This window comes from Ixodes scapularis, unplaced genomic scaffold, assembly GCF_016920785.2.
Source record: "Ixodes scapularis isolate PalLabHiFi unplaced genomic scaffold, ASM1692078v2 PGA_scaffold11__112_contigs__length_91849675, whole genome shotgun sequence".
NCBI classification, from domain to species: Eukaryota; Metazoa; Arthropoda; class Arachnida; order Ixodida; family Ixodidae; genus Ixodes; species Ixodes scapularis.
This window is the reverse complement of record NW_024609837.1, coordinates 14,400,131-14,412,729: the sequence shown is the minus strand read 5'-3', so window position 1 is coordinate 14,412,729 and position 12,599 is coordinate 14,400,131. Positions and strand designations below refer to the sequence as shown.

Here is a 12,599-nt window from a genome sequence, read left to right as displayed (position 1 = left end):
GTCGCAAGAAAGGTAAGACAGACGCAGACGACGCTGCGAGCAGACGACGATGCAGAGGAGCAGACGACGCTCAGATAGGGGGCTCGCGATCAGCCAATCAGGGCTCGGCGTTCTGACGTCACCGCTACCCCCTGCGCAAGAAGCAGAGATAATTGAGATAATTAAGCTGGTAGGACGTAAACATACCTCTACCCCTTTTTCCTGAGGGAAATTATTTAGTTGCCCTGCGGGCATACAAATAATTAGTTTTGAAATTTTCTTGCTCGAGTCCGGTCACTTTAACGGCGAACGTTTTAAAGCATGCACGTACCGTCCGTTGGGGTATAAATGGAAGCTATACGTGACTGGCAGATAATGCAAGGGGGAAAGACCGTATGGCCAACCCTGCTGTGAAACGAGGCACCCGCGAGCGGCCTGTTAAAGTATGTGGAACACGTACTACCCCGTTCGATGTTTCACGAGGAAATGTTCCAACACAGTACTGTAGGTAACGGATTACTGCGAGCGATAACAGATATGGATTAAGGTCGCTTGTACCCGTTAGAACGAGTAACCCGACCTGACTGTATGGGCAGTCGCACGCTCGTCACGCGCGTGCGTGAGAAGGCACGTGCAGCCAGCGCGTAAGCTATTCGAATGGCTGCAAAGATGCCGCGCTGAGTACAAAGACCCTATGGAAGATTTTGCATCTTCAGTTTTTCTTTCTGGAGTAAGAATAAACAAGAAAAACCTCGGCTACACTTAGTAACGCAGTGCCTCCGAGATTGGCCCTTTTGATAAATTACCCAAGCACGTACCAAGAAGAACGCTGGGAACATGGGTACGTACTCGTTGCACGCGCTCGTTTCGTATCTTGAAGATTCGAAGAAATGACTAAAGTAAGGGGGTGAGGAATAAACGAAGCGAGCCTGGAGCATTCCATTTTCTTCTTATTTTGGCTGTTTGTGTTTTCGTCCCTTGTCCCTATCTTCAGTCTCGGGTTTGCAGTTACGCTCAAATCTTCCCGTTCGTAAAGATTTTTCTCGTGAGAACGGATTCTCAGGCTCGCACGATGTGCCACTGAAACCTGCAAAAGACAAGGTTACCTCTCGACGATCACTTAGCTGTGTTTGGAGATTTGTGTTTGTCCTTTGTCCCTCTTGTTCCCCTTCTCCAGGGATTATTTTCGTCACCTTAGGAAGCAGCCTAAGGGCTCATTCACACACGAAGCGGATCCGCGTTCGCAAAGCGGTTGCGAACGCGGTTGTATAAGGATTCAGTACAATTGCACGCGCACACGATGACATCAAATGCGCGTGCAATTGCACTGGATCTTTATACAACCGCTTTCGCAACCGCTTCGCGAACGCGGATCCGCTTCTAGTGTGAATGGGGGGTAAGAGAGCGGAAGCCTCTGCTGCCCCACTCGATGCACTGTCAGAATGTTGTGACCTCATGGCGAAGATGGGTCCTTCCTCCACTTTCACGGCCCGCGTTTTTCTCTAAACCAGTAAACTCGGGATTAAAAGTGCGATGCAGAAAGACGGTGGCGGACAGTCGAATAGTAAGCTTCTGTTTTCAACTTTGATGACATTGCGCCCTGTTCCTGGGATCGCGCCACGGCTTGATCACATACACTGAGCATGTATTGGACACGAGGGCTGCGGTGGCGTTCGGCGTGAACTCGGCTCTGCTCTATCGGGAGCGAGTGTGAAGTCAGCGTTCGGCCGCGCCTCGGGTCCAATAACGCGCTTCGTTCCCAAGAAATGGCGTTACCGAAAAGGAGCGAAATACGTTACTCGTTAGTTGCAAAATAAAGGAACGCGTTACCGACCCACGTTACCTCAAAACAAAAGAAAAGCAAAAAAGCAGCATCCAACGCATCCGTTCAAACCGTCCACCCGATAGCCCAGCATGTCAACGCCTACACAAGTTTGGATACTGGGACCGTCTATCGACTCACTCGCGTAGTCTTACGACCCAGTTTGAATCAACGAGGTTTACTAGGACTTCAGAATTGGCGGTTACATGAGGCATGGCGTAATGGCGACCCGACGCTTTCTTCAGCGGATGGATGGACGCCCCGGGTAGTTGGCTACCAGACGCACAAGCGTACGGGCCTTCGCCTTTCTGTTCTAGCCGAGCAAGCTACCCGGGGTAAAACTTCTTTGCAAATAAAGATTATTACTATTATTATTAATACCCTTTGTAGCGGGCGGTAGCTTGCGCCACCTAGCCGAAGTCTAAAAATACAGACATATGATTCCTTCCGCCCTTCTACGTCAATTTTCTCCCCCTAACTATCGCAAGCCAGTGTGGGATACCACCAAGAAACCTTTGGGGGATAGAGCAAAAAAAAAAAAAACAACTAAAAACATCGCCTTCGCCTTTTCCCCCCGGCGAGGGAGTCGCCAATTTTTCTCTGGTCAAACCTTGTCGGCGTTACCTTTGCACCGGTCCCACTGTCCCACTGGGAGACAGGGATGAGGCTTTGGGCCGGAGTCAGGCGGGAGAGAATTCAAATTTTCCTCTGCCCCGCCCGTCCCCAGCTGTGCTAGTTAGGTGTACATCATTCAATTTTCCTTGGATAATTTCCACCAATTTGCTAATCGCCTCTTTGTAACTGTAATCCTTTTCTCTTCCGTCCTTCGATCGTCGCAAGCAAAACCCAGGGACCGGCCAAACTTGTTACCCTTTCCGAAAGGGCAGGGCAAAGCCCCGTGCACTTTAAAACCAAGTGCTCTAGTGTTTCGCTCTCGTTATATGGCAGGCGGCACATAATGTGTCTGTTTCCTGAAATTTAGCCCTTCTCTTCAAAACTCCCGTTCTCGCCTCAAACCGTAAAGAAATTCCCAGCGAATTGTCAAACACATTTTTCTTTTTTATGTCCTGTTTTTGTAACCTGTACATTGTTAGAGCTGATTTTTCCTGCGTTCTTATTTCTCACATTTTCCTCTCTGCCTCTTTCACCCTCTTTTTCATTGAAGTATAGTCTGCTCAGCCCCACCACCAGTGTGTAGGTATTTAAATGTAAGCTTTCGGGTTCGGTTTGTCCATTTTGTGTTTAAACTTTTCATGTATAAATACTTGAATGCCTTCCGTGCCCACCGCGTATCATCCATTTCGGTCAACCTAGCTTTGTTCAAATTTTGACTTACTAATTACATCTCTGCTCTCAAAAGACGACCAGTCATGTCTCCCTGTACTCCCTCATTTGGTGTCTTGCCATGTGCTACCAGTGCCAATCTGTCTACGCTTCTGTGTGGCATTTCTAATCCTGATTGAACCTCTGACTCCATGCACAGTACCCCCATTGCCAAAATACAGGCCTGGTATACATCACTCTTTTTCCGTATACCTCTTACCACTTCATATCTATTATAGTAGTTTTATAGTGTCTTGAGTTACATAATAGATGCATTTCTGTTCCCTCTGCTAATCATATTCTCCTGATGTTCCTCCAGATATTTCCTTCCCTCTTCGAGCCAGACTCCCAGATATTTGTATTTTCCTACATGGCTTATTACAATGTCTTGTATCCTCAGGGGTTCCCTCTTTTCGTTGTTAAACACCAGTACTCCAGGCTTTTCGCTACTAAAACTCATGCCCAAGGTGTCCCCTTCCTCTCCACATATTCCAGCTAGTTTCTGCTATGTATCCTGGTTATCTGCAATAAGTGTCGTCGGCATACAACAGTCCTGGCCAGCAGGCACGTAGCCGGGGGGGGGGGGGGGGGGTGTTCAGGTGTCAGAGCACCCCCCCGAAATTTTACTTTATTATATATATACCATTTTTGTTTTGTGTGTGTGATTGCACCAGCACCTTGAAACACCCCCCGAAATTATTTTCTGGCTACGCCACTGAGTCCTGGAATTACCTGTATTACCATTTCTCCCTCTTTCCATATAACTCGCATCAAAACCTATGTTGCTCTACTCTAATTTCTTTTCCATTTCACTGATATCTATCATGAAGAGTAGATGTGACAGTGGACAGCCCTGCCTGAGCCCTCTTATTGCTGCGGGTTGTGTACTTATCTGTGTGTGTTTTATGTGCTCATGAACTTTTCATGTTGTTTAAATTAATTGATTTTATAACTTTACTACTGGCGCAGGAGGATTAGCCACACAAGTCAATTCTGGCTTTGGCAGACCCGAATCATACTTCGTCGCATCAGAAAAAAATAAATTATTATTATTATTATTATTATTAGCGTCTTCTAATAATTACTACTTTGCTCAGAAATCTACGTTCTTACTTTGCATCATTTACGAATTTAAAGCAACACAATTGTATTCCCAATTGCCAGGGAAACATGCTTGATTTGTGTTTCTCAGATTTAGATGGTATACGTATAACTGAGTGTGCCTCAAGTTTAGTTCCACCTGACAGATATCACCCCCCTCTGGGGATCGTGGTAGCTCTTCGAGAGGGCATGAGGCGTTGTTTACGGAGTCATTCTAATGCAACCAGTCACAATTTTTCCGCTGGACATTACATTGGTTTATATAACCATTTTGCCGATTACGATTGGTCATCGATCACTCGATGCACTGACGTTGATGAACAGGTCCGTGAGTTCACACGCATCGTTCGAGAAGGGATGCACCAGTTTATCCCGTTACGAAGAACCGCAGGTTCTAGGTTTTCCTTATGGTTCTCACATGAATTACGCAGATTAATGAATACAAAGTTGCACGCTCACAGAGAATGTAAAAAAGAACAGTCTTCCTGGATGGAAATCAGAATTTAGGCGTCTAAGGTCTTCATGCAAGGAAGTTATGAGGCGTGATTGTCAGACGTACGTTAATTCTGTTGAGTTACATTTAACTCAGAATCCCATGGAATTTTGGAAATATGTTCGGCCTCGATCAAAGACAAAATGCGGGAGGGAGTTTTAATTGCTGAACTCACAGGCAACCTCGACCACAGGTGTTTGCAAAATTTTTGCCCACCACTTTCAGTCCGTATTTAGGCATCGACCGAACTCTCCCATTAACGCCGCTAGCTGCCTCTAGTAATGCAACCTGTATTGCGTTTTTTTTTTTTTTTTGAGGAGCTATTACATGAGTGTGTAAAGAAGATGAAGTTGTCTTTGTCCTCTGGCCATGACGGCGTTCCGTCGGTCCTATTGAAGGCCTATAGTGCAATATGTATCCCTATTTTGGTACACATTTTTAACAACTGCGTAAAAACTGAAGTGTTTCCCGGCCTATATCTCTTCTTTGTACATTTTCAAAACTCTTCAAAACAGCTTTGCACAAAATATTGTCGTTTAAGCTAAAACGTTATCTCATCCCTAGCCAACATGGTTTTATGGCGGGTCGCTCAACCACGACTAACCTCACTTGTTTCATGTCAACTGCTGCTCAGGTCGTCTCTAACCACTCATTCACACTGGAAGCGGATCCGCGTTCGCAAAGCGGTTGCGAACGCGGTTGTATAAAGATCCAGTACAATTGCACGCGGATCCGCTTCCAGTGTGAATGAGCGGTAATAGTAGGGTGCCTTCATGTGCGCTTTGCTTGGGGTGATGACATCTGGCCATTTTGTTTCGAACGTTATTTTTATTTTTTGTTCTGAAGCGCGTGAAAGAGCGTGTCCCTGCACGCGCTCGTGGCGCTGACTGTGCTACGGCGACATTTTGTTTCCTGCAATTTCTTTGTATTTTACCCGTGAGCGCGTGCTGTCGGCATCGGGTACTACAAACGATGGCATCACCCTAAACAGAAGGACATTGAGGCACCCTAGGTAATAGCGGCCAGCTGGTTCTGGAAACGCGCTAGACACGTGCCACGAACCGGGTGCTCCACCGCCATTAATAATAATTGGGTTGTGGGGATGCTTATACAGCGTGTAGTTGGTCAGCCATTAAAAGTGCGACGAGTCACACGCTGTAGATGAGCAATTTAGCCAGTGCAGTACAACCGCTAGCCTGGGGTCTTTAACGTGCACCACGCAGTAGTGATACACGACCGCACGCCGGTACGATGCTCATCCAGATCGAAACGGGCAGGGGTGGGGCTCATTCAGTGCCGCGCCGCCATTTGCTGGTATACCAAGGACCACTCGAGACACGGGCCTCGTGCATTGGTGCAAGACGAGCGCAAACACATCGAGGGGCTTCAGCCAGACCCGTTTCCTCCGTGTCCGTGCCAGCCGGGCGTGCCAGATCTAGCCGGAACTGTCTCCCGATGGTAGAAGACAAAGAAAGCGGTGCAACGCCGCAGTGGAGGCAGTGGAGGTATGGCAGAGGCCTAGGGAACCCGCATGGAAAACGAAGAGACGACGCTGGTCGGGGTGCGGGGCAGCCAGGCGGCCGTCGGCCTGGGCGACCCGTTCATCAACAGCGCCCTGGTGCACACTGGCAGCGCCTGTCTCATCTTCTTCGTGGTCTTCATCTTCGTGCTGCCGGGCATCCTGCTCACCACGCTCAAGCGGGAGAAGCCCTTCGTGCTGCAAGACATGCGCCCGCCGGGTAGCGCCGCCTCGCAGCAGAGTGCCGGGCCCGACAGGCCGCTCGTCGTGTGCATGATCAACGTGTCCAGCTACAACCGGGAGCCGCCCATGCGGTACAGTCCCGATCAGGTACGGGGATTCTAGGCACCCTCGAGGATGATTAGTGAGTACGACGGCCATGCTCACGTGCAGTTCATAATTTCGGATGTTTGTCTTTGGGATCTGGCTCCCCATGTCAAAATGTCTACCTCAAACAAGCTCACCTGCATCCTTGCTTAAACTTGATAATAACAATCTTTAATTTAGGGTGCACATATCACAATTTAGCATTATGTTCGAGAGTATCTCCTTAGGTTGAGTTACGGTGTATCTGATTTGCGATTACTTTCGTTATTTTCCTAAAGCCCGGAGCTTGCGCACGAAAACTCTTCTCAGCGATCCGTGCGGAGACTGGGTCTGACAACAGTGCAGCGTATATATGCTAGTCTATTCGAGGAACTGTCAAGTTCCTCGAATGAGATTACGATTATGATGATGATGATGACACTATTTCGTGTGTGAAAATTAGGTTAGTCTTAGGTTAGGTTAAGTTGTAGGCAGGTGTCCAAAGAGGGATTGGCCAGGGATCGGTCGTGAGAAATAAGCCAAATTACTACGGACCTCGCGTTAAAATGGCTTTCGTCTACGATTTCCTTCTTAGGTGCCCTCTCCGTGGTGCTCGCATGTGGTGTTCCCACTGTCGGGCGCCGCGGACTGGACCGAAGACATGCTCCATTACGACTACACGCACAAGGTCACGCATCCGAACCTCTACCGCGACATGGTTCGACTCAAGAAGGTCCGGCCTGCGCTGCGCATCCTCGTCTCCGTAGGCGATCACGAAACGAGCAACAACCTGTTCCGATACGCGGCCGAAACCATGCACAGCACGGTGCAGTTCTGCAGCGCCGTGTTACGCTGGACGCTGGGCAACGGCTTCGACGGACTGGTCATCCACCACATGTTCACGGGCAGCACTGACGACAACCGTCGTGGCATCGTCATCCTCTTGCAGAAACTCTGGGTGCACTTCGAGCGGCACGGACTCACCCTCGTCCTGGTGTTCGAGCCAGAGACGGACCTGTTCGACAAGCCTCTCCTCGGAGGAAAGATCTGCTCGTACGTCGACTACGCGGTCGTGGTGGCCCACGGCTTCCGCAGTCAGGTCTTCGCGGAGTTCTCGAGTCCTCTGCGAGGCCCGGGCAACCAGACCTTCGACTCCGCCGTCGAGCGAGCCATCTCGAGCGGCGTCCCCGTACACAAGCTGATCCCCAGTGTGTCTTTCGAGAGCATCGCTTACACGCTTGACGATGGTTCCGACCACAGACCCGGCTCGGTCCTGCTGGCCGGTATGAGCCGCGGTCTGCCGGGTCCCATTACCAAGAACCCCGGTGCCCTGGCCTACTTTGAGCTCTGTCGTCAACTGCAGTCAGGAAACTGGACTCGGGTCTGGGACCCGCGGGCTGGATGCGCTTACGCTTATTCCGGGGACCAGTGGCTGACCTTCGAAGACGAGCAGAGCCTGACCCTGAAGGCGGACTACGTGCGGAATCGCTCCCTCGCTGGAGTCATGATCTGGGACGTGACGAGCGATGACTACCGGGGCTACTGTGGCCCTTCCAACATCCTGGTGCAGACGTTGTACGAGAATTTTCAGAAGCATTAGGAGGATGAGCCTGAGACCCGCGTGTGTTACCTGTTTCCTTAGCGAGTTTTTTTCTCCCTGTTTACTGTACAAAATGTTTTTTTTTTTTTTTTTTGTAAATATGAGTCGTCGTGTTGAGTTCATACGATACTTTGTCCCAATTGAGCTTTCTTTGTAATAAATGCGAAGGTATAAAAGAAACTTTGGAGAGCTATTATGTGAGCTTATCTGGCTCACATATTCACAAGACGCAGGGAGGGTTCTGTAACCCTGAAAACGTGGTGCCCCTGTCGCCATGCGACTGAATTCGCCACCCCCTTCCAAGGTTCGCAACCCTCCTCGAAAAAACCGCCGATTTCACACAAAAAGGGGGCGCAATTGTTGAAGCTTTTATAACACTCCTTCCGTCACTTGACCCCACATGGCCGCGGAGTGGTGAAATATTTGGATGGGAAGAGCTTTGTAGACCCGGGCGTTTTGGGATTTTAAAGGGCAACTCCGGTCCATACTTTCAATTTTGGGATTATGACAGTTTTTAGCGCAGTCAGCGTCCCTGAATTGCACGGTGTAATTTTTTTCTCGTTATTGTGCGTAGTTTTAAAGATATGACGCCTCAAAGTTTTGTTTGGGGCGCGGCCAACAAAACCGAAACTAGCCGCTCGAGGCCCCGGCAACACTGGAAATCAGCCGCAATGTGAACGTGACGTCATGATCGTTCTCGTTCAACGAGTACGCAGGCCGAGCGGCGCTTAACTTTGTTGCGCTAGCAGTCTAAAGATAGGAGGTAAGCTGATTTTATTTTAATTCTGTATAGGTGGTATTTATCCAGCACATGTAGCAAGAGTTAGTGCGTATTTTCAAAAGCTAGCGACTGGAAAACCCGTGAACTCGTTCGGTGCCGTACTCGTTGGCCGCCGCCGTGAGTGCGCTATGCCGTACTCGTCGCTTGTATACCCAGAAGCTAGCGACTGGAAAACGAGTGAACTCGCTCGGTGCCGTACTCGGTGGCTGTCGCCGTGCGTACGGTCTTCCGTACTCGTCGCTAGGCCTAAATTGTCATCGGGGCTCCGTGGACGGAGCAGCATTCCTCTACGCCGCGCTGCCAGTGACGTATACAGTACTCGGGGCCCTCTCGCTTTCCCGCTGCGGGTCAGTCCCAGACACGAAGCTTTTAGGCTCTCCGGCGTGGGCCGCGGCGCCCGAACACACATGTGCGGGGCTGTACACGTCTGTTTTTTCGTTTTTTTCTCCTCGGGCGCGTAAAAGCCCAAGTCCAAAGTCCACTCGTCGAACAGCGTTCACCCACACCTTCTCCAATTTCCGGTCCGTTGGAAACTTGTGAAAAAGCACCTCCGGGTTGCGCAGCGGGTTGTGCGAGCAGGCCACAGCGCTGCAAGTGGTACTCGGCATCTTTCGAGGAACAGCTGGGCAGTCTTTGGCGTACCGAGTTGCTCGCTAAAACGAGTCTTGGAGTCCTCACAAGCAAATAAACAAACGGCTACACCGAAGCTACACGGGCTACAGATGAAAGCAACGGCTAAACACGCCAATCACAAGCCGAAGTAGCGGTGGTAGCGCCTCAAAGAAGCGCACTCCGCGCTACGCCCGGACCGGAGGAAAAAAAAGAGAACGATACTGAAGTCACGGCCCAATGTTGCTTTAGCGATCGGCAACCCGGTGGCCGCCCGCGAAGGAGCAGCGGCTCGCGGCCGGTCGCATTTTTATTATCGGCATTAGTTGAGAATGCGGCGTCCCCCGGACGTAATATTTTGGCTGGGGTCGTATTTTGTGTCATTACAGCGATACCAGTAATTTATTTCATTTTGAGTTTTGGCCGGAGTTGCCCTTTAAAGTATTCACAGTTCTTTTCGAGATCTGTCGCGGGACAGTTAGTAATGCGAATGGAAAGGACCTCAACACCAAATTGCATGAGAAGAAATATAATTCCATACAGGTGAGTTTCCTCTAGGCTCAGTGTACGTTTGAATCTGAATATTATTTATTTTAATTTTGAAAAATTAGGAAAACGAAAAAATTAAGTTCGGAATTTCGGAGAATCGGGGATCCAACAGAAATAAATCCGATAAACTCCGTCGGTGAAAAATACACCCCGATAAACACGTCCTGGATCTCAGGAAAAATGCACTCCAAAAACACGGAATCATATCTCATCATTGAGCTGAGAGAAGAATACAAAGCCGCTCTGAAATCACGAAGTGGCATCTTTTAGCAGGCATATGATGTTAGTTTTGGGAGCCTTTTGGAGCCAACCCGAGCATGTGTTAGCAACATGACTTAAAAATTAAATGATTGCATCACTAAATGAGGCAAACCTTGCTAATGATTGGGTGTTCATCTTTGATATTGGAGTATGTTACTTATCACCTTTATAATGCTTTTAAATAATCATAAAAAAGTACAACGTGACACACGCATTTCTTTTTAAAAAATAGAGCTCAAGTCAAAGTCTGTTTATAACGGAGATAAAGACAAAACTGGCTGCAAAAAAATTAATCATAGCAAGATACTTCATTTGAGATAAAGTGTCTCTCCCACACCGTATTTGTAAAATTTTGAAACAGAAAAAGAAAAAAAAAATTCCTAGCATTATTCTCTAAAACGTCGATTATTGAAAGTATGTGCCACCAAGATTTATGAACCTACAAAACTAAAACATCTAGCTAATATCATGTACTGCGAATCCCTCCCCCTAATATCAACAAAGATTAAAGTTGAGCGTTAAAAGTCACACACTTAATTCTAAAAGAGTTATACCCTTGTTACACGGGCACACGTAACTGCAGTTACGCTAAGCCACAGTTAGCGCACAATATTTGCTGACAACATTCTGCGGCTATGCAGTCAAAGCTATGGGCGAACGTGCGCTTGAGCATCTTGATCATCCATCGAAGCAGTGCACGCGCGCTCTTCACTTCTTATGGAATAGCTGTCAGAGAGTATAGTGCGGTATCAGCGGTGCCGTGTAACAGCAGTTAAGCTGAGTTAACCGCGGTTAAGTGTGCCCGTACGGGCACACTTAACTGCAGTTACGCTAAGCCACAGTTAGCGCACAATATTTGCTGACAACATTCTGCGGCTATGCAGTCAAACCTATGGGCGAACATGCGCTTGAGCATCTTGATCATCCATCGAAGCAGTGCACGCGCCCTCTTCACTTCTTATGGAATAGCTGCCAGAGAGTATAGTGCGGTATCAGTGGTGCCGTGTAACAGCAGTTAAGCTGAGTTAACCGCGGTTAAGTGTGCCCGTGTAACAGGGGTATTAGCGGCATTGAAGCAAGGGTTGAGTTGAAGTCCGCGGGGCTCTTTCGATCGACAGCTGCGAGGGAACTACCTTCACTACTTACTCAAATGTAGTTCCGCGTTTCTCGTTGTTTTCTTTCTCGGCACCACTCTCTATAGAATGGAAAGTGGACCTCGAATCAAGAATAAAAAACTTCGGCATGTAATACGTAGCGAACCTTATTTCCGAGGTCATCGCGCTCAACCAGGGGTGTTCCCCCGCGTAAGCCTTGTTCTCCTAACACGCCGATGCGACGCGGTGAAGCTCGACGCGCACGTGCCAGTGCGGGGTGCTGAAGGTTGATGGGAGCGACGATAGTGCCACGGCATGGAGGCAGGAGGTGACTGAGATGAAAATCAACTGATCTCATCAGGAGTATGAGACCCGGCCAAGTTCCGTAAGCAGCCGCCATACCACCATTTTTTTTTTTTTTTTTTAGGGGCTAGCCATGTCCGTGGCTGTGTTCCAGAATTTACTCGATCTTACTCCAGGGTAAGAGTTTTGTACCTTGGCGTTCCAAAACCTACCCGCGTCCAGCGTTCTTCAATTTGTGATGTCACGTGACACGACCCGCCGGAGTGATTCATTTGGGTAAGATTTGGAACACAGCCCGTATGTCCGTCCGCCGTCGGTACCGTCGGGTCACGAGCACGTGAGCACGTGCTCCCGTGCTCGTGTAGGGCAAAAAAACAACAACCGCATCTCCACGTGGTGAATGATGTTGATTGGGGCGAAGCTAGCTCTGGTGGTGCTTGTCTGCGTAGACGCTGAGCCGCAGCATGCCGAGCCTTTCGTTCGTTTTCATCCATGTCAGAAAGAGAATGTGTGGTATGCAACGATGTCATATACGCATTTGAGCATTTGACCGCAGCGTGACATGGATGAAAACGAACGAGAGGCTCGGCATGCTGCGGCTCACCGTCTACGCAGACAAGCACCGCCAGAGCTTCGCCCCAATCAACATCATTCACCACGTGTAGATGCGGTTGTTGTTTTTTTAGAGCGCAGCTCCGAGTTGAGCGGCGTCGGCGTAACCGCGTGACGCCACGAGGGCCACGAATGACGTCAGGAGGGTCACCAGTGACGTTACGAGGGCCACGAATGACGTCACGAGGGTCGCTAGTGGCATCATGAGGGTTACATGTGACGTCTCAAGCGTCACGAGTGACGTCGC

The 12,599-nt window shown here is 49.1% G+C and overlaps 1 protein-coding gene across 1 annotated transcript; it reads left to right on the top strand.

Annotated features, from left to right (window-relative positions):
* The first annotated feature begins 6,003 nt into the window (after positions 1–6,003).
* On the top strand, positions 6,004–8,143 carry LOC115311432 (endochitinase-like). Its single transcript, XM_040222046.3, has 2 exons — positions 6,004–6,567; positions 7,139–8,143. The coding sequence occupies exons 1-2, from the start codon at positions 6,250–6,252 to the stop codon at positions 8,141–8,143; spliced, it is 1,323 nt and encodes a 440-aa protein (XP_040077980.1). The 5' UTR covers positions 6,004–6,249.
* The last annotated feature ends 4,456 nt before the right edge of the window (positions 8,144–12,599 follow it).

Excerpts from the sequence above, each read along its gene's own strand:
- LOC115311432 (XM_040222046.3), top strand. The coding sequence starts at position 6,250 with ATGGAAAACGAAGAGACGACGCTGGTCGGGGTGCGGGGCAGCCAGGCG. Across the intron at positions 6,568-7,138 it reads TGCGGTACAGTCCCGATCAG|GTGCCCTCTCCGTGGTGCTC; the intron begins GTACGGGGATTC and ends TTTCCTTCTTAG.